The sequence below is a fragment of the Rhodamnia argentea genome, chromosome 11, assembly GCF_020921035.1.
Source record: "Rhodamnia argentea isolate NSW1041297 chromosome 11, ASM2092103v1, whole genome shotgun sequence".
In the NCBI taxonomy this organism is placed as follows: domain Eukaryota; kingdom Viridiplantae; phylum Streptophyta; class Magnoliopsida; order Myrtales; family Myrtaceae; genus Rhodamnia; species Rhodamnia argentea.
This window is the reverse complement of record NC_063160.1, coordinates 3,074,248-3,097,702: the sequence shown is the minus strand read 5'-3', so window position 1 is coordinate 3,097,702 and position 23,455 is coordinate 3,074,248. Positions and strand designations below refer to the sequence as shown.

The following is a 23,455-nucleotide window of genomic DNA, read 5'->3' as shown; positions in this document are numbered from 1 at the left end:
CGAGAGACCCTGTTACTCTTTCTCAACCAAGCTTGGTTATACAAAAATGAAATTTATAGTAAGAGGAAAATCCTTTCAAGTTTTTCAAAAGTGGAACAAGTGTTAAAAATGCGTTCAATTGGTGAGCAAAATTTTCGCTCTACCAGTAATAATGGAATAGATAGATAAAAGGCTGGGATTGGACATGATGCATAACACTATTTTCTTCTCTCTTTGTCTTTTTTTTTGGGGGGGGGATGGGCGGGATTTTGTATTGTAAAATCAATTTTTTTAAGGCTCAATTTATTTTGCAAAAAATGAGTGCTTTGAAAAAAATTCTCTAAAAAATAATCGTTTATATCGCTAACAATAATGAATGAACGAAAAATATTTTTATCGTTTACGCAAATATTTAGACACAAATTATTATTCTGAAATGAAAATATTTTTCATTGCTTAATTATTTTAAGCGATACATGCATTCATTTTTAGGATAATGTTTTTTACACAATCCACTTTTCGCGAAACAAATGGAGCTAACTTTAAATCTACTTTTTTTTTTTTTTTGGTCGAAAACTTTAAATCTACTTCAACAGGTGAATAAAACTTCAACAGTAAAATGTCACGTATGAGTGATAAGTTTGAAATAACATGTACATTGACATTCTCTTTTGGAATGAAATGCAATTATACACTTAACATACTTAAATCAGCATCTAATGATTCCTCTTATCTTTGCTAATTATGATTAAGAAAACAAGGGAGACGACACTAAATAAATTATGACAAGCGGAGTCTATTCCATCAAATGATTATGATAGGAAGTAACAACAGCGGCAGCTAACTCGTGTCCAAATGCTGCAGCAACTCTGTGATCATCAAACCGGGACAGCAGGTCTAAGCGCAACAAGGGCTTTCTTAATCCTCTCAAAAGCATCTTGTAGAGTCGCGAGGGAAGCGGCATAAGAGATGCGGATGCAAGTGTCGTCCCCAAATGCACCCCCTGGGACCAATGCGACCTATACAAAATAACATCAGGAAAATTCCCCAAAAGTTAATTGGAAGCGGCACCAGCATGTTACATATTATCAGCATTTCAGATGTTAACATTTTGGAGAGGGGCAACGTGGGAATTTAGTACAAACACATCTGCAAGAGTTTTTTTTTTTTAGGGGGGGAGAGCGCAGGGGGTGAGGGGGAGAGAGACTAGGAGAAGATAAACAAGCACTTGAATGATGCATACCTGGGCCCGCTCAAGCAGGTATCGGCAAAGTGACTCCGAGCAGTTGATTTCTCCGAAGCCTTCGATTTCAGCTCCATAGTAACAGCTGAAGTCGATGAAAAGATAGAAGGCTCCCTGCATATAGAAGCAAGTGGAATATGAGATTGTAATGAAAAGTGATGAGAAACAGCAAAACGGAGAAGGCCAGGGGAAGACCGAATAAGAATGATTAGTTTGTATGCCGGGTCAATCTCTGATTTAGTACCTGAGGTACTGAAATCTTCACACCCTCCAGTTCCCCAAAGTTCTTAACCAAGAAATCTCGCCGTTCCCTAAAAGCCTTTACCATAGTTGCGACAGTTTCACCTCCAGCATATCCCATTGACAAAGCGGCAAGTCCAGCCTTTTGAGATACGCTACTGGCACCAGAAGTGAACTGCAAGAATGCAAAACACATTCAACCATCCACCCTATGGTAATAGATGGCGCCAGACACAAAACTCGGGGAACTGAATCAGAAAGCAATCACTTCAAAAGGTTGTCTTACAACCTTAACAACTTTGCTTCATCCATTGTTAACTCTACTTCAATTCGCTGGGTGTCAGAAACCAATGGTCTCTCTTTGTGATATAAAGTTCTTCATGACATAAAATTTTCTATCGCCAAGTTTAATTCTAATCAACTCCCAGCCTCCATTGACAGCTTCATCATTTGCACAGTGTTTCTTTCTATGAAAAAATTAGATTTCTGATGCTGCACTGTACCTGGCTCTGAATCTTTGCACAAGCTTGAATGAAGTGTTTCGGACCAGCAATATAACCAAGCCTCCAGCCAGTCATTGCAAAGGCCTATAGATGTTCCAACATCTTAAAATTAGATACTTTTATAAGGGCATGTAGAAGAATATATTCTAGGATAGAAGCAAGAACTAGATGAAAAATAAAAATTGTTCTGAGATTGAAATTTAGGAGGAGAATAGCTCTTGAGAAGGAAAGGCTTCCAATTACCTTAGAAAACCCGTTCACGGTGAGTGTCCTCTCCCACATGCCTGGCAAAGATGCAAAACTTGTATGCGCAGCCGGGGCATACATAATATGTTCATATATTTCATCGGACAGTACCTGAAAATTTGGCATGGAATTTTTCCATAAACTGTCAACTCAATCGAACATTAGTAAGGAGTACGAAGGAAATCTTAGTCTGCTTCTAATACCAGAAGCCTGGGATGCTTTGCGACGATCTTAGCAATCTCTTCAAGCAATTTTTTAGGGTACACAGACCCTGTTGGATTTGACGGAGAACAAAGAATCAGAACCCTGGATTTCTCACTAAGCGAGTCTTCAAGAAGCTTAGGGTCCATCAAGAAATCCTCAGAGATGCTTGTTGGAACAATAACAGGTGTGGCATCAGCAAGCCTTGCTATTTCAGGGTAACTCACCCAAAAGGGAGCTGGAATTATAACCTGGGGACAAGAATCGTATTACGTAAATACAAAAGGGAGAAACACAAAACCACAATTAGAAGAACAGCACTTCACGTTCCTCCAGGGAACATTATGCAAGGAAAGTTCATGCAAGTTGAAAGTACTGGTAACGTAAGGGAAAGAAAAAATAGCAATGCAAATTAATGATTTAACATCATTGGCCAAGACAAGAGCGATGGGGACTTTATAAGGGAAAATTATTGTGGCAAGACTAAAAGTGACAGGTAAAATTCCAAAGCAAAAAGTTGAGCGTTGCATAAGGACTAGAGTAACAGAATGCATGTACATTCGATCAGAACTGAATGACTAGCTGCCTAGACTGGATGATTGAAAAGAACGATTTTGATGCCTAAATGACACAAGATATGTATCCGTAAGATTGCTACATCTGGATTGGGGAAATTCTCTTTGTCTAACTTCACCGAAAGACTATCCGTAGGCCACAATTTCACATTCCTTTAGTTCATATTAACAACAAAAACCCAACAGTATCTCAGACTTTCCATAGAGCTGTGAAGATATTCAAAGTAAAGTAGGCCAAATCACATATCTAAAGCATGCAGTAGTCTTCCAGGCCAAGACCCAGCCAATCATGACATACTCCATCATATGTTGGAATCAAATTAAGTGTCCTCAAGAGGATGAATAATTGACAGGAGCAAGACTTGCGACAAAGAAATTATAATTCTGACAACAAGGGTGTGGAATTATTTCTTCAGCCGGATTCATAACAAACTACTGAGACTATATGACCAAGATGTCATCACTCATCAACTTCACAGATGTAAAGTTCTATCACCTATCAGAAGGCATGGCATCGAACAAAGAGTGGCATAAAGCTGCTTTCAACCGCCAATTTACTCCAAAAGTTCAAATATTATCATGGATTCCAACAATAGGCAAAATTGCCTCGCTCCAGCAATGACGACTCGTGGAATTGGAATTAAAAGAAGGAAATAACTGAACATATATCATAATCAGAAAAAAAAAAAAAAAATCACAAGGATGATTTCATTAAGCAATGGGCAGACCTCATCTCCCGGAGAACAGACGGCCAAAACTGCCTGATGAATGCTCTGTTTGGCACCATTACTAACAACAATCTGATCTGGTGTATATGAGATCCCATTCTCCTCTAAAAACAGATATAGAAAGCATGAATAAGTAAAGCAAGAACATCCATTCAGCAGTTCTTTTAGATGGTAATGGAGTGAACAAAGAGAAAAACCTTTGAGCTTCCGACAGATTGCTGTGCGGAGTTCCAATGTGCCTGTATTTGGTGTATATCTTGTATAACCTTCCCGAATAGCATTAATTCCAGCCTGTGGAACAAAAGTGAAAGATGCCCATAACAATTCACTTGATTGTATAGATCAGATAGTAAAGGGACCTGAACAATTTTACCTCTGCTATGACAGAAGGTGTATCAAAATCAGGTTCTCCAGCTGCTAACGCAATAACAGGTACACCGGCTTTTAAAAGAGCAGTTGCCTGGTCAGTTATAGCTACAGTTTTCGAAGGCTTCACAGAATTCACCCTTGGACTCAGACTGAGGTCAACGTCCATGTGTCCTGGACCAGCTCGTGCTTTCACCACTGCAGTTAATCTAGGCAACTGTAATTCCTTAGTATTTTCAACAGATCTGGCAGATGACAAGGATCGTCAGCAATGAAATCCAACAACCCCTGACTAAACTATGGAAAGATGAAAGTATTCAAGAGTCAATGCACTGCTTAAACAGCAATAGAGAACCTTCAACTTGTGCAAACTGCAAGAAAATGCAAATCATACAGTATCATATTAACACCAGTTAAGTGCTGGTCATGCGACTTTTGGTTAAACAAACATTATAGATTATCATCTGCTCTTTCTTCACTGACAAATTCCCTTTGCATCTTTTCTTTTATTAGTAGGATCGTGGTGATCAACCATGGATAAGCGGTAACTAGCATGATATCACCAATTTCCATCTTCCCCCCCAAACCACAATTTAATTGCCATTGCAGCCGATACCTGGAACACTAATATGCAAATGACTTGACTCATCTCCCACTGCAATTTGAAAATTCAAAGCCACATCTGGACATCTCTGCTGGGGACTATGCAATACAATTCCCATTTCAAAAATTGAACTTTTTAAGCAATCAAGGTATTCTCGTAAGTGAGACGATGGAGGATAAGCTTCGTCATCCAGAGGAAAACAGCCCAGATCACCAGCTAAGGCCCCCTCGCAGAAGGAGATCCAGAACCAACCACAATCATACAACACAAGGATCAATCGACTTCGAGATAGAACAGAAGCCCATTGCGTTTCTACACAAATCCAGAACCAAAACTCGAAATATCCCAGCGGAAAGCAACAATCAAAGGAACGAAGGAGACGCACCTGAGGGAGAAACTGGAAGGGAAGGAAACAAACTTGGAGGCGATGCTCCAACTCGAACGGCTAAACACAAGACATTGATGCTTGGGATGAGCGTGAGACTGTGAAAGGCCAATGCCAGAGGGAGCACCAACACTAGCAGCCATGGGAGGTTAGCGGGCTCAGCTGGAGCTTCGCTGGTGCAGTTGGTGGGTTCGACAGCAAATGTCAAAAGCACCACTTTTTATTGTCTTCGTTGGTAAAGAATTTGGTTGAGGGGTTGGTGGGAAAAACCAGCAAAGGGTTTGTTGAGAAGCACTCTTCGAAATCCCACACCTTTTGTTTCATCTCTTTCTCGGGGACAGTTCCAAATCGTCCTGAGCACTTCCTACCAGCGGTCGACGACTATGTGGACCGCCCAGGTAGCATCTGTTTAAGGTTTTCTGTCTTGGAAATCATGCGGTCCGGATTCGAGTAGTTGTGTATCTCGGCCGCCACGTCATCATGGCGGGCCACCCCTGTTGGTGGGACCCAGAAGGATGTTTCTTTCGCGAGAAAATGCTTCCAGTGTCAACTGTCAATGGCCCACCGCAATGTGACGAGCCAATCCTACTCCCAGCAATGTCTAAGTGCCATGTCGAGTCTACATTTGAATCTGAAAAGTGTTTATTTTTAATAGGGGCACCGTTTTATGGGAAAAGGTATAAAAAAAAACATAAATCTATCATTCATATCAATTCAATTTTAAATCTTTCAATTATATCAATTTAGTCTCAAATATTTTTGAATTTGTATTAATTGAATCAAATCGGTCAATTTTAGCCTAAAATCGTAGGCGTAGACGCTAGTTGTTCTACGTGACGAGGTTGAAGTTGACGTGTATATTTCTAAATATTTTTTTAAAAATAAAATTTTTATTTTTTTTTTGTGTGATTCTCTTTTTCTTTCATTGTGGTTGGCGGAACCTCGAAGGCCTAGGGCGAGGACCTTTGCGGCTGTGGGTGAGGCGACCCTCGCCCATATCACGATCCTTGTTGGCCAAAATGAAAGAAAAATATAATTAAAAGTTGAAAAAGAAATTAACTAAAATGTTCAAGTCGGCATTGACAATCATGTAGTACGGTTGGCGTGCACGTCGGTAGTTTCCGACTAAAATTATTTGGATTGACTCAATTAGTATTAATGCAAAAAGACTTAAGACTAAATCAGTATCACTACAATAAGTATGAGACTTGTGTAACACTTTTCATCCGCTGTATATTTCATTGCCATGTGAAGTGATTGCCGTGAGGATCCAGGCGAGATGGCCGGACATGAGCAGCAAGCGAGAAAATCAAAGTTGAATTTTCTTCAATTTTGGCCTAAACGGACTTTAGGAACTGTCTAGAGTTTCTTGATAAAAAAAAACAAAACTGTCTAGAGTTTTTTTTTTTTTTGGGGGGGGGTTGGAAGTAACTGTCTAGATTGATTTTAAAATTTTAATTTGTTTAAATCTTGCGGTTCATGCATTTTTCTTTTTATTTTTTTAACATCTTTTAGGCCATCCAAAACTCGCGATACTTTCATAACTCTTAACTTTTTTTTTTTATTTATAAATTTCACCCAAAAAACACTTTTTTTTTTTTACTTTAGATAAATACGCCGGTAACCTAACTTGTAGCTCAATTAATTAGTCCAGTATTTTTCAGAGAGGGAGAGAGAGAAGATGTGAGAATGCTGTAACCTGACCTTACGGTCGGTTGCACGGGAACGACCGGTTCAGTAGAGTAGAAGATGATGATGGATGACCGACGAGTGATGAGCAGGCGCTATTGACCGGTTCGCTTACGTTTTTTGGTTGGTGACCCCAGCTGGGAACTTCACATGGGACCTTCTGCTAACACCTGCTTCGCCAAGACGGGAATTGTCCAAAACGCCAGATTCCTGCAGGAGATTTCTCACATTTACATGTGACTAATTCAAGTCACAAATAGACTAAAAGTACAATTTTTGTTAGAAACCCACAAATCTCACTTTTCTAACAAACCATTTTGACCGCATTTTTCAATACCCCAGATTAATTATTTCATTGCTCGTGTCCTACGACACAGAGATAGAGGGCAAAGTAAAAGGTCGATCCACTTCTTTCACGTTATCGTCAAAGAACACAGAGGGACAGACATCAGACTGGAGCCGACCTCCAAAAATGAATGTCGGGTCATCCAAATAGATGCGTAAGGAAAAGCTCTTCTCCTCTAGCTCGACCCAACAGAGCGATAGTAGACAAGTATAATCAATGTGAGAAAATACAATCCAGAGGAAATATCATGTTTGTTCCTTCATTCAAATGAAATCTTCAAAAAGCCTACAGCATAAGGCAGGAGTCTAGTTGACAACTAATTCGCATGCTTTAGAGAGAGAGAGAGAGAGAGAGAGAGAGAGAGAGAGAGAAAAATCCATTTGCGCGGTCTTGGCGCATTACATACATATATTGTCACCAACAATCCTTGCTCTGAAAAATATTGAAAAGATTGTCAACCAAAGGAAAAAACTGAGCTCAAACAATGTCACAGATGTACTTGCTGATCCCATGCTGGTAAATATCCAACCAAAATGTCCTCGACTCAGCCTTGGATGTTTCCTTGAAATTTCAATACCGTCAATAATAGACAGTTTACGACATGTGGAAATCAAACCATTCCCTCAAATTTGGAGTCAGTATCTGAATGCAGTGAGTTAACTTTCTATTCAAATGCAAGACACCCTTTATTTCAACTTTCCACCAGACCTATCCATCCAAAAATCCTCTTTTTAAGTGCTTTTCATAGCCGTGGAGTTGCTTTGCTAATCCCAAAAAGATTTTCTTTCTCCTCCATTCCCTGAAATCAAAATATTGAACATATCTGCATCACAAATGAACGGCAGAAGAATATAGATGAAAGGCCATCAAAGATAGAGCAAGAAGCTCGAAACTATTGGTTAAGGGATGAAACAACAAAACACCCACGACATTGCATTGGTGCATGTCCATTTGGCAAGTTGCAGAACCACTTGAAACATAGAAAACTAGTAATTTTAGTAGCTGCTAGTGGTCACACACAAACTCGCTATTACCAGCCCTTTTTGCAAGCTTTAAAGCTTTGAAGTCAAAAGCCCAAATTAAGCCATTCTAGGATGACCATAAAGTTCTTCAAAATTGGGTACTAGAAGAATCAACTTCCACTTTCCTAGGACATGACAAGCAATAGCAGAAGGTTTCTAATTACTGAGTTCATGAAAAACTCATGAAGAAAGCCTTAGGATTTGAGAGGATTTAGTGAAATAGATTCAACAACAGAGTATATGAAATGCAGTCTTAGTAGAGGAAAAGGTATGAATTAAGCAGTAGCAAAGATAAGGAGGGGAAGGACAAAAAATGTAAGTCTGGCAACGTGCAAGGAGATCTCACTCACAGAATGCAAGCAAGACAAGATTAAAAGGTCAAGCGCATTGCAAGTCTTATGCGAACATATCACAAAGCAGGCTAATAATCAAGCTTGAGAGAAACTTCTGCCAGATGAGACTTCAATTGCTGAATCCACCAAAATGCAAAAGCTGCCAAGCACCCAATGTACATTTCAACAGGAAAAAAGAAAAGGCACCCAATGTACATTATATGTGCGTAGCCTAGGCAAGAATGGTCCAGTGGATCAGTAGGTATTCAAATAAAGGACCGAGTTAGAAATTAGTGTATGTGTTCGCATGGTGCTGATAGAGGACGAGACGAGAAAACAATAGGTAAAAAGGACTCACAAGATGCTCCTATAAAAATATGTTATTTCACAATGCAAAACATCACCACAAACCACACAAAGGGACTTTGAGTTTATAGACCTCACTTTCGAGGGAAGGTATTCACACACCATAACAGCACAAAACAATCCACGGAAGCAATCCACCACAATTAGTAGGAAAAGAATTTCACAGTTGTTCTAATAAAAAAATTCAAGGCGAAGATGCCATGGGTTTGCACTCCAGACAAATAAGGAGAACTTAACAATATGTCACTATTAGTGTGCCAGATAGCACCTTCATAATATGGAACAGCAAGACTAGATTGACAATAAATGACTCAACTCTTGTTTTTCTAAAGAGGTTATACTACTTGTAAACTTTATTTGTCAAAATGGTGGTATCATTTCACAAGCAATTGTTCACACTGAAACTCAGAAGCAACAGCTTGTGTAAAAAACAGATGTCCAGGGACAGTTAAATAGAAGTAAAACTCAGTTCCTCTGACAGAGATACAAAGCTAAGCTAAAGCTAAAAAAATCTGGCGTTACTTCAACAATTACCCAGTGAAATGCTCACAAATGCAATTCCAAGAAACTTATGACAATATTTAAGAGCACAAATCTCGGTCACCTACACCCGCAACTAGATGCCCTATTCAAAACCTATGGAATGTGGATTTACAGTAAAAACATCACTCCTCTTCCAATCTCTGACCACAGTGAAGGAAAGAATTGAAAGGTTTGCTGCGCACCTCAAAGGACTAAAAAAATTACAAGATCAAAAAGAGGGAGAATAATTAATAGCCTCTGCAGGCATCATTTCTAGATTTTCTAACTTAATGGGCTGGTACCGACATTAAGTTTCTCTCACAAGACAAAGCTATTCAAGACTATTGACATCTATGGTCTAAGAATGAAAAAGGCTGTCATGTACCCACTCTAAAACAATAACAACAACATACCATGACTTATCCCACTACATGTGGTCAGCTATATGAACCCTAGCAAACCAAGCTATTGCTCATCCAAGCACTCCATCACGTAACAAGCACTCACGTGTTGCCTATTATGGTTAAACAAGCTTGTGGAGCCCTACACATTTATTACAAAGGTTACATAACATCACTCTTTTGCCCAGACTTCATAGTAATAACAATATGCAGTCTATAACATAAAGAGTATATGGAGCAACTATTAATTCATTTACCTATATCTTACACCCTGAACAATTCCTTAAGCAATAGAACATAATACAACATTGGGAAGAAGTAGGGTTATGCACCGGTCTCAGTCCAACAACCTAAGAAACTGGATCGGACCAGCCAGTTCTGGGTGGTTCCAACAGAATCAGTCCAGTTTCCAATTCAAAATTAAGGAACCAAGAAATAACTGGTCTAGTGCCCGGTTCCCAAGGAGGAACCATACCAACTGGACCGGACCGAATAGGCAAAAGCGACCCAAAGTATGTACAAAATTTGTTTTTGTTTATATCTTTTATTGAAGAAACCTTAAAAGAAAATTGAAGACAAAGTATTTATAGCATAAGCCAAAAAAAAAAAAAAAAAACTGGACCGGACCATAGCCAATTCTAGGGGGAACAGAGTCAGCTCTCGGTTCCACAAACTAGAAAGCAACCCTGTTTGGTCCAGTTCCTGATTCCAAGGTGAGAACCAACCAATCGTGGAACCGATCACTGGTAAGGAGAAGCGCAACATGGAGACACGACAATGGACCAAATCTATATTTAAGTCAGACTGGACAACATAGAATCATACACAGGGGAGAAGCACAAGACAGAGACACGAGGGACTCCATCTATATTCAAGTAAACAAGGACATAATGAAATCATATTCTAACCAATGATGTGAGAATGTCCTCCAAACCGTATCGTAGTTCTACCAAGGAATTAGAGATGTGGAAACAAAACAACCATTCCATTGGTTCCATATATACGGCAATCACCTCCACATTACCATTAGCACAAACCCAATATAGACGATACACTAAGGTAATTCACTCTTTTCTTTTCTCAGGAAAAAAAAAAAAAAAGTAAGCATATTCAGATATCATTCACAAAATCGATGAAATGGGTAAGCAAAATGTCAGTATGCAAGATGTCATATGATAGAAAACAAGAAAGTACCATCAAATCCTGGTACATGAAGAATCGAAGTCATCAGGAGCCACTCGCGCAATCCAATTACTCAAAGTCTTCTTAATATCCGCATGGTTAACATATGCCAACTCGTACATGCTACACAGATTGACCACGAGAGACTCATTCAAAGCAACGGTAGGAACCCGTTCAAGTGCATTCTCCAGCACCTTGATTGAATCCGACAAGTCCCTCAAATACATTAAACAAAGCGCCTTATTGTTGATCGCCACCACATCTGAATCATCTCTTTCAATACACTCCTCATACTCCCTCACAGCCGACACATAATCCTTCCCCACCAAATACACCAAGGCCTTATTTCTATTCACAAGATTCTTCAACTCGACCTCACTCAATGAACCACGATCCTTCCCTTCACTTGCCATCCCCTCGATCTGCTTAAATGAGCTCTTCGCGCCCTCCAAATCCCCGATCTGCATCTGAATATACCCCAACCTCGACACCAGAACCGGGTCCTCTGAATAACCCCTCCTGAACATATCCCTGATCAAATCCAAGCACACACTGAACTCCTTATAACTCAAATGGTTACCCACAATGCTATTCATCACCGAAACCTCCCTCCTCCTCCAAGCCCTTACCGACTCGTCCTCCTCAGACAAACCCTTGATTCTTCTCTCCTCCAATTTCCCTCTAACGAAATCCAGAAGCGCATAGAACCGATCCAAGCCCTCCTGGCGACTACCCAACTTGATCGGAATCACGCAATTCAGCCACCGCAGGCAAAAGGGCACCATCGAGCCGGAGCGGCCCGGGTAGATTTGGGGGTAGGACTCGTACCTGTACTCGGACGAGTCGAGATCCTGGAGGGAGTCAAGCTCGGCAGAGGCGTCGGTGAAGCGGCGGAGCTTGGAGAGGGCGAGGGCGTTGTACGAGAGGTAGGCGAGGTGGTCGTGGGGGTGGCGGAGGAGGGAGAGGGACCGAGCGCGAGCGACCTTGTCGATTAAGGACCGCCACGAGCCACGGTTGGCGAGGTCCTCGAGGGACGAGAGATCGTAGGCGAGGTCGTCGAGGGACGAGAAGGAGGAGGATGGGTTGGTCAGTGGATCGTCGAGGGCCGGTGGTGAGTTCGGAGCTTCTTCCATGGCTTTCTTCGTGTTAGTTTTTCGAGTGTTCTCTCACACACTCCTACACACGGAGGAGGAAGTGTAAAAAAACAAGCCGTGCCGGCCCGGCCCGGACCGAACTGACCCAAATAGACCCGAACCTAACCGACCCGACCCGGCCTGAAAATTTAGGTAATTTTCGGGCCGGGCCTTGGTACTGTTCCTTGAAGGGCCGGTGCCATTAGCCTTAACTCAGGCCCGAAACTTAAAAGCCCCCAATGCTCTCAGAAACCCCAAGACGCCCTGGAGATGTCTTCAATCATTCACTTTCATCGTTCCTTCTACTTCCTCCGTTTTCAACGAATCACCAGAGAACCGCCGCTGTCACCCCTCGACACCCTCGTGGTCTCGTTACCCTTCAGCGTTGATTAGCTCACGCTGCTCATGTAGGATTCCCGGACGCGTGTTGCCGTCACAGAGTCGTCTCCCTTTGCATCAAGTACCTTCCTCTTCCTCGTCTTTAGTTTGTCGTTGCTCTTCCTAGCTTCGCTGCTTCTCGATTCGTGTTCTCCTTTCCGGGAAATTACGGAGGGTTTTGAAATTTACCCGAATGTTTTTTTTTTTTTTTGTGTGTTGAATTCGCACTTTGGTAGGTCGAAGAAGCTTTCGATCGGGACCGGACAGTGTTTTCTCTTGAATGGCTTCATATTCCTTGGGTGCTACTTGTTCTGTTTCCGGGAATTCCTGTTTAATTTGATGAATTTGACTTCGTATTTCACTGCAATGCTGTTTTAGAAGTTGGATACTATGCGATCTCTCTATCTCTGAACTTACGATTTTGAGTTTTTTGACTATCGTTGGTGGTATATATGTTAGTGATGACAGAGATTAGAAGCTATGTTAGCTTTGAAAGCACTTCTCTTTACTTCATTATCTCAAAACTATGGTGTCCATTGATTTGTCTGCAAAAATGTGCCTTTTTTTTAAGGTCGTTTAATGTCCCAGTGCCCTTATTTTGAATATCCTTACTGTTTGGATAACTGTGTTTTTACTGTTTCGATGCTCTATGCATTTAGATTCCTGTTTCCTCGTGCATATTCAATCTGTGTTTGGGTAACAAGAACGTTTGGCTTTAATGGTGAATCTGGGTTGTGCGGTTTTGAGGTCTGGATGACAATGTTAGCAGCAATTCTTTGCATTTATAAAAAAATGTTCCTTTTTGCTGAGTTGTGGCTGCTTCTAACGCCTTTGTCTTTTCCCTTTACTGGGTATATTCAAAATGCAGATCTGCTTGTGCCCATTTGGTTAATTTTTAGTTTAGCTTGGGTTGGGTAGTGAGTCCTTTCAGAGCCATCCTTTTTCCCCTTCAACTTAGTTCTCTTATCTAGAATTATGTCTTTTTTTTTTTATTCTGGTACTTGTTTTCAATGTTTTGTTTATGTTTGTATGGGTTGTTGGGATGGTGTCTCATTCCGTATGTGGCTCGTGCAAAGGTAGAATCTGCATCAGTTCAACCACCTTATTATGGTTCTTGGACATGGATTTGATCTATGATTGTATCTTTTAGCTTTATAATGAAAACATAGTGTTTAGTGATGAGTAGTGTGCATTTTTGCGAGCCGTCTGTTTTGGAGGGTCAATAATGATAAGATAACTTCTTATGAACTGCATACAAATGTGTATTTTGTTGTTAATATTTGTTTCTTGTTTTCGCTAAACTCCAGAATAGATAGAACACGACAACATTCTGCCTTATTTCTAGTGATTGACGTAATGAGGTAGGAGTATAAGAGATTCCTCAGATTCTTTGTCCTATCATAAAAGTTTCCGAAATGCAGCTGACCTGGCATAGTCTCTCAATGATGGCCATTTGTCAAGACCGAGGACTTTACTGGTCAAGATTTTGAAAGATCTCTGGCACATGCCTTTATTTTCTATTGATCTAATTCTTACTGTCTAAGGATTGTCGCTGTGAAATAATCGGAGAATTGACTATTACCTTCTTGACTAGATATTAGTTTTCTTTTTTATTTAAATATCATACATCACAGTCTCCATTCTTCTTGCAATCCCATTATTCTTAGTATTCCAAATACCATTCTTTTCAGCTCTCTAAAATTTCCTTGAGATGGGAGATCAAGCGGAAGAAGAAGTAGGAATGTCACATGCAAAGCAACAAGCTTGTCCATGTCAAGAGTGTGAAAAGAACCCATCAAAATACAAATGCCCTGCATGTTCTTTCCGCTCATGTAGCCTTCCGTGCGTAAATGCTCATAAACACCGTACTGGCTGCAGTGGCAAGAGGAATCAGACTCAGTTCATCCCTCTCTCTCAATTTAATGACAATGTTCTCCTCTCTGGTATACTTTCTCACTTTCTCTGCACTGCACATGCATGCGTATCCAAAGTTTAGTTTTTCTGCTGTCTTGAGTATGATTATTAAGCCACAAATTTATGTTGGTAATTGCCTGCTTTATCTGAATGGTTTCTTTTCCTCAGAAAATCACCTTAAGCCTAAAGGTTACTTCTAATTTCAAGTTTACTTTTAAAGAAATCTTTTATTTATTCTTGATTTTTATATGGTTATAATTCTTTCAAACTCATGATGGACATAGACTATAATTTGCTTGAGGAAGTGAAGAGGGTGACTGAATCTGCTCACAGAATGAGGACTAAATTAAGTGTGCATCCTCATTTTAAGTTGCCATTTCCCCTCCAAAACCTCCGGCGTGCCGCTGCTAGTAGGAGAACAAAACTCTGGTTCCTTCCAAGTGGACTGTCAAAAAGGGCAAGAAATCAGTCTCGATATGATCAAAGGTGTGACATCACAATCTTGACCTTAGAGTGGTCTATATATACTATGCTATCGATTTTATAAGGTGATATACTAAGTCCTTCACATTAGGTGTAGATTATCCTTGTGGTAGGCTTTATGCATTCTTCATCTTCTTCTTCTTCTTCTGTTTTTTTAATAGTTACTTGATTATATTGCATGGGATTGTTCTCGTGGCTGGGTATACAACATTAAATCTGCTGGTCTTTCTGAAGGCATTTAATATTTATCTTCAAAATCGGATTTTCGTCTAGGGGTTTTGCGAGAACACTGTCAGTGTATGCTCTACCTGTGATGTTGTGAGCTACTTCTTATCTTTTTTACTCCTTAAGTCAATTATAAAACCATTTGATGATAAAAGAGGTTACCCTTGAAGGGTAAGATCAGCTCTTCTATCTCTATAATGTCTCCGAATTGTCGTTGTATGGGTTTATAGCTTGATCAAAGTAGCAGTTCCTAAAAATACTTGGAATAGATCATTTAACTGAGAAAATGCTATGAGGAAGTGTTCCTTCTTTATTATTTACATTCATTATCAGGAACATTTCTTAAACTAGCATGGTTGAACTTATCTAACCCCCTAATTTAGGTTTTAATCTCATTTGTGTGTTATTTTCTTTTGCTCTGAGATTAGGAAGTGCAGGACTTGTCGGGTGTTGATTTTTTTTATGTCACGCTTTTGATTTACAGATTTAAAGTGTGTGTAAATGTCAGGTGTTTTCTAAGAATGATTTTCATTGAATTTTGTAAGCAGTTTTTCAGTCTGCTTGACCTTGGCATTCCCATGCTTTTGGTTAATACTTTTTCCCTTTATCAGCTCTCTTTTTTTAAGATATTCTTTCATGTGAAGATTTATCATTGGCATGTGATTTTTGAATTTTTTTAGGTTCTCATCTGTAAACTATGCTTTTCTAATTGTTTCAGGAAGAAATTTATTTCTTGGACGATTGAATGGCACTTTCACTCGACAGATGTGGTTCTTTGTGACCATGGGTGAGTCATGTGTAGTCAAATCTTGATGAAATCTGATGTGCTGCATCTATGTATACCTCTAATGATGAGAATTAATTTGTGCTACTGTCCATTCCAAAAAGCAATGATTTCAAGTACAGTGGTTGAGGATCACTTTTGTTGCAGAATACATGAGGACATGACCCTTTGTACCGTCATTGAGAAACATCTGAAACCTGGTCCATGGAGCCATCAGCTAAAGAAATTTTGTGATGAACAGCTGGACAATCTCAGATTTTTTATTCGTAAATATCCCAAGGTAATTTTCCGTTCTTCAAACGTGCTCATGAAATTTAGTCTTTCCTTGTGCTTGTTCATGCTATGAATCTTTCTCTTCAGTGGAGGGGGTGCGTAAATGTTCAGCCTAGTGAGTTCATTTATACATTTTGCCAATCCAGGGTCCCAAATCACCTTTCAAGGAGTTGGACATAAGGACCCCTCTCAGGCAACTATTGGCAAACGTTGTCATCTTAGAATATCCTGTAATACACATCTTCCTTCCATCACACAGTTGTGATTTTGAAGTCGTGAAAGACAGGAGAGCCATCAATCCCAAATCAGATTTGCAGTGCTCTGTCGGAAATGATAACTCGAATGTGCATGGTGTCCACTTCAAGGAGGAGGTTATTGAAGATAACGGCTGTTTGGAATCGCGGGTGTGTGACCTAATGCAGCAATGGAACTCAAGTCAAGAATCTCAACTTTCCCATCAAAATACAAAGGCATCAAGTGGGCCCTTGGCAGGACATGTATCTGGACTAAGTGAACCACTTCCCTCCAGTGTCGGGGATTCGGGGATTATTGAGGACATGGAATTCGAATTTGATCAGGGACTTCTAGATGCCTATTCAAATCTCATCGCACAAATGAATCCTGATGATTTTCTTGAATTGGATGATGAGATTGCCAGAAAAGGTAGAGAAGAAAGAAGAGGCTTACCTGGAGGGTGCAACTTGGCAGCAGTGGAAGATGAATTAGAGGAAGGAGAGATTTTGGAATGAGGAGCCACTCTCACGACTTTTCTCGCTTGTTATGTTCTGTATATCTTCGGTTTTTGGTAATATCACGTGACCTGAGATGCCTGAGATGGCAAGATTGAGGAGTCCTTTTGATGTTAGAATTGCAACTACAGCAAATTCCTTGTTTCTTCCTCTTCATCATATTTTGCAGGAAGATTGAACAAACTTTAGGAGAGGCGCGCTTCTCGTTCTCTCTACAACAGAGTAACCCATTTTGTAGCTGAGTTTTGGGTTTGGTTTGGAATAGGAGTGGGCGAGTGGAGTTTGATTTCATATCTGGTTCATATTTGTGCTTTGGTTTTGTAGTTTGAACTCCGATTCTCCTCAATCCTTCGGATCACCGTCTTCATGTTCCTTAAACATTACGGCTGTGGAAACGATGCAAAAATTAATGTCTTCGGTGCTCTTGAGAGTGACCCGCGAAATGCAAATTCGTAAATGCACTGTAGTTTTTTCCTTTTGGATCCTACACATACGTTGTGTAGGTCTTTATTTGCACCTGTATGAATGACATGAATATATTTGAACTTGAGGTTCTTGTATGCTACCCTCAATAACTAACTTGATTGTTGGCATGATCTTCTAATTTGCTTAATTTTAGAAGAGATTTTATGGTGGCCAAGGCTGTTTAAGTGATAGTGATAAAATTCATTTCTCATATGAGTGGACGTCTGGATGATATTTCGGCTCATGTAAATTTTCTTTTTCGACTCGGGGTTATCAAGAGACCATGAAATATTCTTCTGCAAACCTCGTGGACCGGTAAAGTCATGGCCTTTTATCAATGCAAATGGTCTTGACTTGGAAAAAATCGTTGCATCTATTGTAGATATCATGCGAACGAATATCATCTCAATCATTCATTATGTTGATCCGGTCATTGGCTCGCGTGATCAACTTTTGAAATGAAGTTGATCTACGCGGTTTATATTTTTCTTTTCCCTACTTCATCATCACATGCTTTGTGAGGCAACTTCGGCCTAATGCAAGTAGGGTTGACTTTGATATTCTTCGGAAGAAAGATTCGTAATGTAATTTTTGGGGCTAGGCCGATTAAGTTGGAGACGTAGGAGATGGAAACACTGTGTCATTTATAATTGTTTGTTTTATGATAAGTTTATTTTTTCGTGGACTGACAACCATGAATTCTAGAAATCCCGATGCCTTGGTTCCATTCTTTTCTCGAAAATTAATTTTTAGGAAAATATTTTTCGGATTTTTCAGCGCTTATTTCACTGAAAATAAACGAGTCAAGGAAAATGATTTCCTTTGATGGAAAAAACACTTTCAAAAGTAGGAAAAATGATTTTCTCTTTTTAAGAAGAGAAAAACATTTTCCATTGTCTTCCCTTCCATCATTCTTTCACATTTCTTTTTTTAATTGTTTTATTTTGTTTTTATTTTTACTTGAAATTTTTATTTTTGTAATTTTATTTTTTCTCCTCTTTTCTTTTAGCTTTTTTTTTTTTTTACTTTTTATCTTTTCTCTTTTCTTGTGGGCAAGCGAGCTGATCGTTGGCCACTGGTCGAAGAAGAGGGGGAAAATAAAAGAAAAGAGAAAAAATTTAAAAAGAGAAGAGAAGAGAAGAGAAAAAATAAATGAAAGAGAAAAAATATAATTTAGAAAAAAAGAAAATAAACAAAGGAAAAATGAAAATAAATAAAATTTATTAAAAGAAGTTCATGAAGGAAAATCAAATCCGATTTTCCATACGAACAACAGAAAATATTTTCCAAGTCATTTTTAGATTCCAACCCAATACTTAAAAAGATTGTGATTTTCCTGAAAAACGACTTACTGGAAAATATTTTCCGAAAAAAACTCATTTTCAGCGAAATCTTAAACATACTTTTTTTTTTTTTGTCAACTGATCAAACTATCCTTTAATGAAGTGATTTGATACAAAATTCATTATTTAAATTATTCAGTGTCTCTTTCAATAAAATTAAAGTTTGGACGATATACATGTTTTTTTTTTTTGGCCATATGTAAAATACAAAACAAGCTATATGCCTTTTCTCTTTATAATCCAAGAGCACGAGTGCACATGCCCAATTACACGAAGGGCTACAAAATGTCGTAGAATTCTCATCAATCGGTCAAATCATGGCCTTTGATCTGTGCAGATGACATTAACCAAAGTAATATCTATGCAATGGGCGATATTTGACTAAGTGACATTTCATTTCTCTACTTATTAAAAGTCTGCCAATTATTCGATACGCATATGATCTGAGGAAAATTAATGGTCAACACGCAGCATATCATGCGTCATTATCAAGTGTGAATGTGGTTTCTCTTCCTATATTATGGGAAAAAATGACTTAATGTCTTTGAAATTGGTCGTAACACGAGTCATAGTGACTGTTCGATCTTTGCACGTAAACCCAGTCTCGCATTCCCATCATCCGTCTTATAAAATAGTTCTTATTGTTGATATGATGAACCTAATCTAGGTAATACTCGTTCCGGTTCCATTTATTTGACCATATTTGCTTTTCCAAGGAAAAGAAAGTCGCCAAGGAGAGGGACAATTTGTATGTATTTCTTAACAATAGATTTTCCTTGTTGAAATATTGTCTTAGGTTTAAAATCAATTGAATAAAACCCGACCCGACTCAATAGGTGCTTGAATTGCGAAAGTAAGAAGTAAGGACGTTGTGTGAGAATGCGAAAAATTTGCCTCGGGCACCCCGGAGTTATCTTTACAGACCGGCTTGCCAGTAAAGATGAATTGCCGACAGCAGAGTCCGTATCACGATAGAAGCCTTCAGTTGATGTTTAGTGTAACTTTTGTTTGTTCGATATAAAAGACAGAACTCATTTACTCTTTTGAGTGTAGGTGGACTGAGAGTACATGGTGAAGTATCCTCACACAAAATGGTATCCAAAGTTCACAAGGAGGATGTGATTTTGAACTTCAATGGATGATAAGAGCCACAAAAGGGCAAGAATTTGGAAGCGCGGCTCCTCAAGGGTTTGAGATGAAGTGCAATCATAGATGATTCCAAAATAAGTCATTTGAGATGCATCCTCTTTTGGCTAGGACACACAGAATTGTAAGAAGTAGGGTTTCACTTTTCCATAATTGTAAACCCTCCCAAGCAAATGTTTTGTCGGCAACTATGTGAAAGCCTCCTATTGAGAATAGTAAGAACAGTATCAAAAAAGTCTTAAGCCTGTTGTATTTACTCTCAAAGATGCTTCTACCTATCGTTTTGTCGTCGACGGGGTTAGTCCCTATATCCAGTGCGAAGATGATCTTTCACCTATCGTTTTGCAAGGGCAACTCTAGATGACTCTATACTTTTACCCTATGTAGTCTCGAACATACTTGTACCACGCGCATTACAGGATGCAAAGAGAGGCCGGACTTTACAAGTCGATCTAGGTTTCGTTGCCGGACGGCGGGGCCGAGCCATTCACCTACGACTACGACAAGAGCATCATCCTCAACGACTGATACCGCAATAGTACTTATGAACAAGCTGCTGGTTTATCCTCCATTCCGTTCGGCTGGGTTGGGGAGCCTCAGGTAATTAACTTTATTTGATTTTCCTCAGTTATGATTAACTTTAACATCATTTTCACTCATTGGTCATATTTCTTTTTTATCTCTTGGCCATATTTCTTTTTATCTCTTCTTTTTTTTTCTTGAATCTTAGTCGTTACTCATTCAAGGAAAAGGAAAGTTCGATTGCTCCAAATTGGCCACTTGAAGCTCCGATCCAACTGCTTGTAACACGATCAATCCTGAATGTTCGCCGTACGTTCGGACGGTCACCCCGGATAAAACGTGCCGTCTTAGGATTGCGAGTTTGACTGCTCTATCTGCTCTTAGTTTCCAGATTAAGATAAACTTTCATCACCAGCAAATCATTCCTCTGGTTTTTTTTTTCATCGCCTTCTATAATGATTTGAAAGTCTCAAAGACAAAAAAATCTTCAATTATAACACTTTGTTTGGTATGACAAAAAACTTTCATTAGACTAAAGTTGGTGGAACGGTAACGAAAAGTTAAATTGACATTTTGTAGTATGATAAAAAGATTTTTTTTTTTTAATCGATGAGCCAAATTGGTTGGAGTCAGCGAAAGGAGGGAGGTCAAGATATCAAAAAAAGTCGTAGACGGCAATCTCGATGTCGGTCAAATATTAAAGGGTTAATATCACGAAAAATCTCAAACCGGTACACTTATGACAAATTTACCTCAAACTAGTTTTTTTTACTATAAAAAATCTCAAGCTGGTACACTTATAACAAATTTATCCCAATTTTTTTTTTACCATAAAAAATCCTAAACCGGTGTAATCGTGACAAATTTACCCAAAAATAATTTTTTTTAACATAAACAATCTCAAATTGATACATTTATGACAAATTTACCCTATGTTAGTTTCCGTTAAATTGAGTTAATACCACGAAAAATCTCAAATTAGTACATCTGTAGCAAATATAGGGTAATATGTACACCCAACAATTACCACGTGTCATTTAACTCAGCAATTTGACGGTAAAGTTTAACGGAAACTAATGGAAGGTAAATTTATCACAAGCTGTACCAGTTTGGAGTAAATTTATCATAGGTGTATCAGTTTGGGATTTTTTGTGGCCAAAAAAATAATTTTGGATAAATTTATCGCAGGTGTATCGGTTTGAGGTTTTTAGTGGTATTAACCCCATATTAAATGAGTTTTCACTTGCTGAGAAAATAAGAATATCTAGTTATATCAAAGAAAAGTCAAACAACCTGCTATGCATTTTAGGTACAAACACATTTTTTGAGATATTATTTGATTTTTTTTATATAGTATTAAAATTTAGAATGCTTCTTGGATACAACATGGCAAGACTTGTACGTTGGAATTTACTACTTCCATCATACGGGGAATTTAACTATATCTTGCGGGCTCACAAGCAACATGACCATAGTTGAAGCAGACTAGCCGATTGTGGCCCAAAATCTGTTCATCCACTCGGGCGAGACATGCTCCATCTTGATCAAAGTCGATCAAGAACTGTCGAGGAATTACTGGATCACGACCAACATTGTCGGCCAGGATGCCACAGCCACGACCCCTCGTGGTCTGGCCATTCTCAATTACTAGCCGAACCATCCTAAACGGGTCCCGCCTGTTGGAGTTGGCGAATACTTCGGAGACCCTTGTTTCTCACACCGGGTACGCCCACGTGAGCTTAGGGAAACCGAAGTGTTACCCAACGACATGTGACCCCTGCGCGCAGGATGCGGGGCGAGAGCCTCCCGATGGGGGTTCCGCTGCCCGGTTAGCGGACAGTTGCCCCGCTCGTCGGTGAGCGGGCGGGCCCCCGAAACCTCTACGGGTTTGGGCTTTTATTTAAGCTGGCCCGTATGGTTGGGATTAAGAGATTTAGGTTTTTTAGCCTGTTTTTGGGCATATATATTTTGCTCGGTTTTATTATTGTAATTTGCGAATTGGCTGTAAACCGAAAAATATAGTGAAAATCTCTTTGCGGGACGTAGCCCTAATCTTGGGGTGAACCCGGGTAATCTCGTGCGTCTTTCAATTTTTCTCGATTCTCTGTGTGATCATCCGATTCGGTTCCGATAAATCCCTTCACCGCCCACAAATCCTCCCGCCGGCCCAATCTAGAACAACATCGCGCCGCGATTGGCTTAGAGCTTGGCAATCAAAGTCCACCAAGGATACATCCACACTCTGCCGCCGAAATCGGACGGAGTGATTATGTTCCTCGACACACAGGACACGATTGACCGTTATTACCGTTGGTCCGTGAAGAACATGCCATTCAGGCTCCCACACACACCGTGCCTGATCGCCCTCAAGGAGAATCTCTATCACGTGTTCGAGCCCGATCTACTACATGACTTCGCGTGCTACGACACCTACCAAAAGTCGAACAACACCGATGCCACCTCTAGCGACTCGATTTATAGACTAAAGTTCAACTCCACAGTGGACATCATATTGCAAAATGCAATTACAATGACTGCGAACGATAGCGAGACACACCAAGGGCGTCTCCACGGCCAATATTTCTGGGTCCTTGGGTATGGGACGGGGAAATTCGACATCGACAATAACCCGAAAAGGAACAACTTGATGAACCCGATCATGAAGAGCATGGTACGGATGGACCGCCGTGAGATTCCTGGCGGATAACCCGGGCGTTTGGGCGTTCTATTGCCATATAGAGTCTCATTTCCATATGGGCATGGGCGTGGTGTTTGAGGAAGGTGTCGAGAAGGTGAGCAAGTTGCTATCGGATATCATGGGATGTGGGGAGACAAAAGGCTTCGAGAGACCACAATTGAATTATTCGTCACTTATTTGTATACAATTAAGGTTCCGTTTATGATACGAAAAACAAAACATCCCTAAGAGCGATAGAACATGTTCAAGTTAGAGGTGTAGATGCTAGCAACCTTAGACTTCAACACGGCACGAAAGATTGGTGATGCCTGACGAATTGGGCTTTCAATGTAATAGTTGGAAATAAATCTTTCTTTTGGTCTGCAAAGCATTAGATGGAATAGCCTCGGCTAGTACCCTAATTGAATTGCTA

At 39.7% G+C, this 23,455-nt stretch overlaps 3 protein-coding genes, 1 long non-coding RNA gene and 1 pseudogene across 4 annotated transcripts; 3 read left to right on the top strand and 2 right to left on the bottom strand.

Moving 5' to 3' along the window:
* Positions 1–580: 580 nt before the first annotated feature.
* LOC115744092 (bifunctional aspartate aminotransferase and glutamate/aspartate-prephenate aminotransferase) lies at positions 581–5,453 on the bottom strand. Its single transcript, XM_030679184.2, has 10 exons — positions 5,071–5,453; positions 4,089–4,326; positions 3,913–4,006; positions 3,716–3,819; positions 2,415–2,663; positions 2,209–2,322; positions 1,966–2,049; positions 1,467–1,637; positions 1,223–1,336; positions 581–998 (listed from the first exon to the last, which is right to left on the bottom strand). The coding sequence occupies exons 1-10, from the start codon at positions 5,211–5,213 to the stop codon at positions 858–860; spliced, it is 1,452 nt and encodes a 483-aa protein (XP_030535044.1). The 5' UTR covers positions 5,214–5,453; the 3' UTR covers positions 581–857.
* Positions 5,454–7,335: 1,882 nt separating this feature from the next.
* LOC115744103 (trafficking protein particle complex subunit 12) lies at positions 7,336–12,105 on the bottom strand. The gene is made up of 2 exons (XM_030679199.2): positions 10,943–12,105; positions 7,336–7,904 (listed from the first exon to the last, which is right to left on the bottom strand). Exon 1 carries the CDS (start codon positions 12,061–12,063, stop codon positions 10,945–10,947), a length of 1,119 nt encoding a protein of 372 aa, XP_030535059.1. The 5' UTR covers positions 12,064–12,105; the 3' UTR covers positions 7,336–7,904; positions 10,943–10,944.
* Positions 12,106–12,204: 99 nt separating this feature from the next.
* LOC115744095 lies at positions 12,205–13,188 on the top strand. Its single transcript, XR_004015782.2, has 2 exons — positions 12,205–12,523; positions 12,678–13,188. It is a non-coding gene; the product is annotated as an uncharacterized LOC115744095 (long non-coding RNA).
* A 590-nt stretch (positions 13,189–13,778) lies between these two features.
* LOC115744093 (putative box C/D snoRNA protein SPCC613.07) lies at positions 13,779–17,431 on the top strand. The gene is made up of 5 exons (XM_030679185.2): positions 13,779–14,384; positions 14,640–14,841; positions 15,782–15,850; positions 15,995–16,127; positions 16,267–17,431. Exons 1-5 carry the CDS (start codon positions 14,153–14,155, stop codon positions 16,867–16,869), a joined length of 1,239 nt encoding a protein of 412 aa, XP_030535045.1. The 5' UTR covers positions 13,779–14,152; the 3' UTR covers positions 16,870–17,431.
* Positions 17,432–20,243: 2,812 nt separating this feature from the next.
* Positions 20,244–23,248, top strand: LOC115744071 (annotated as a pseudogene).
* Positions 23,249–23,455: the final 207 nt, after the last annotated feature.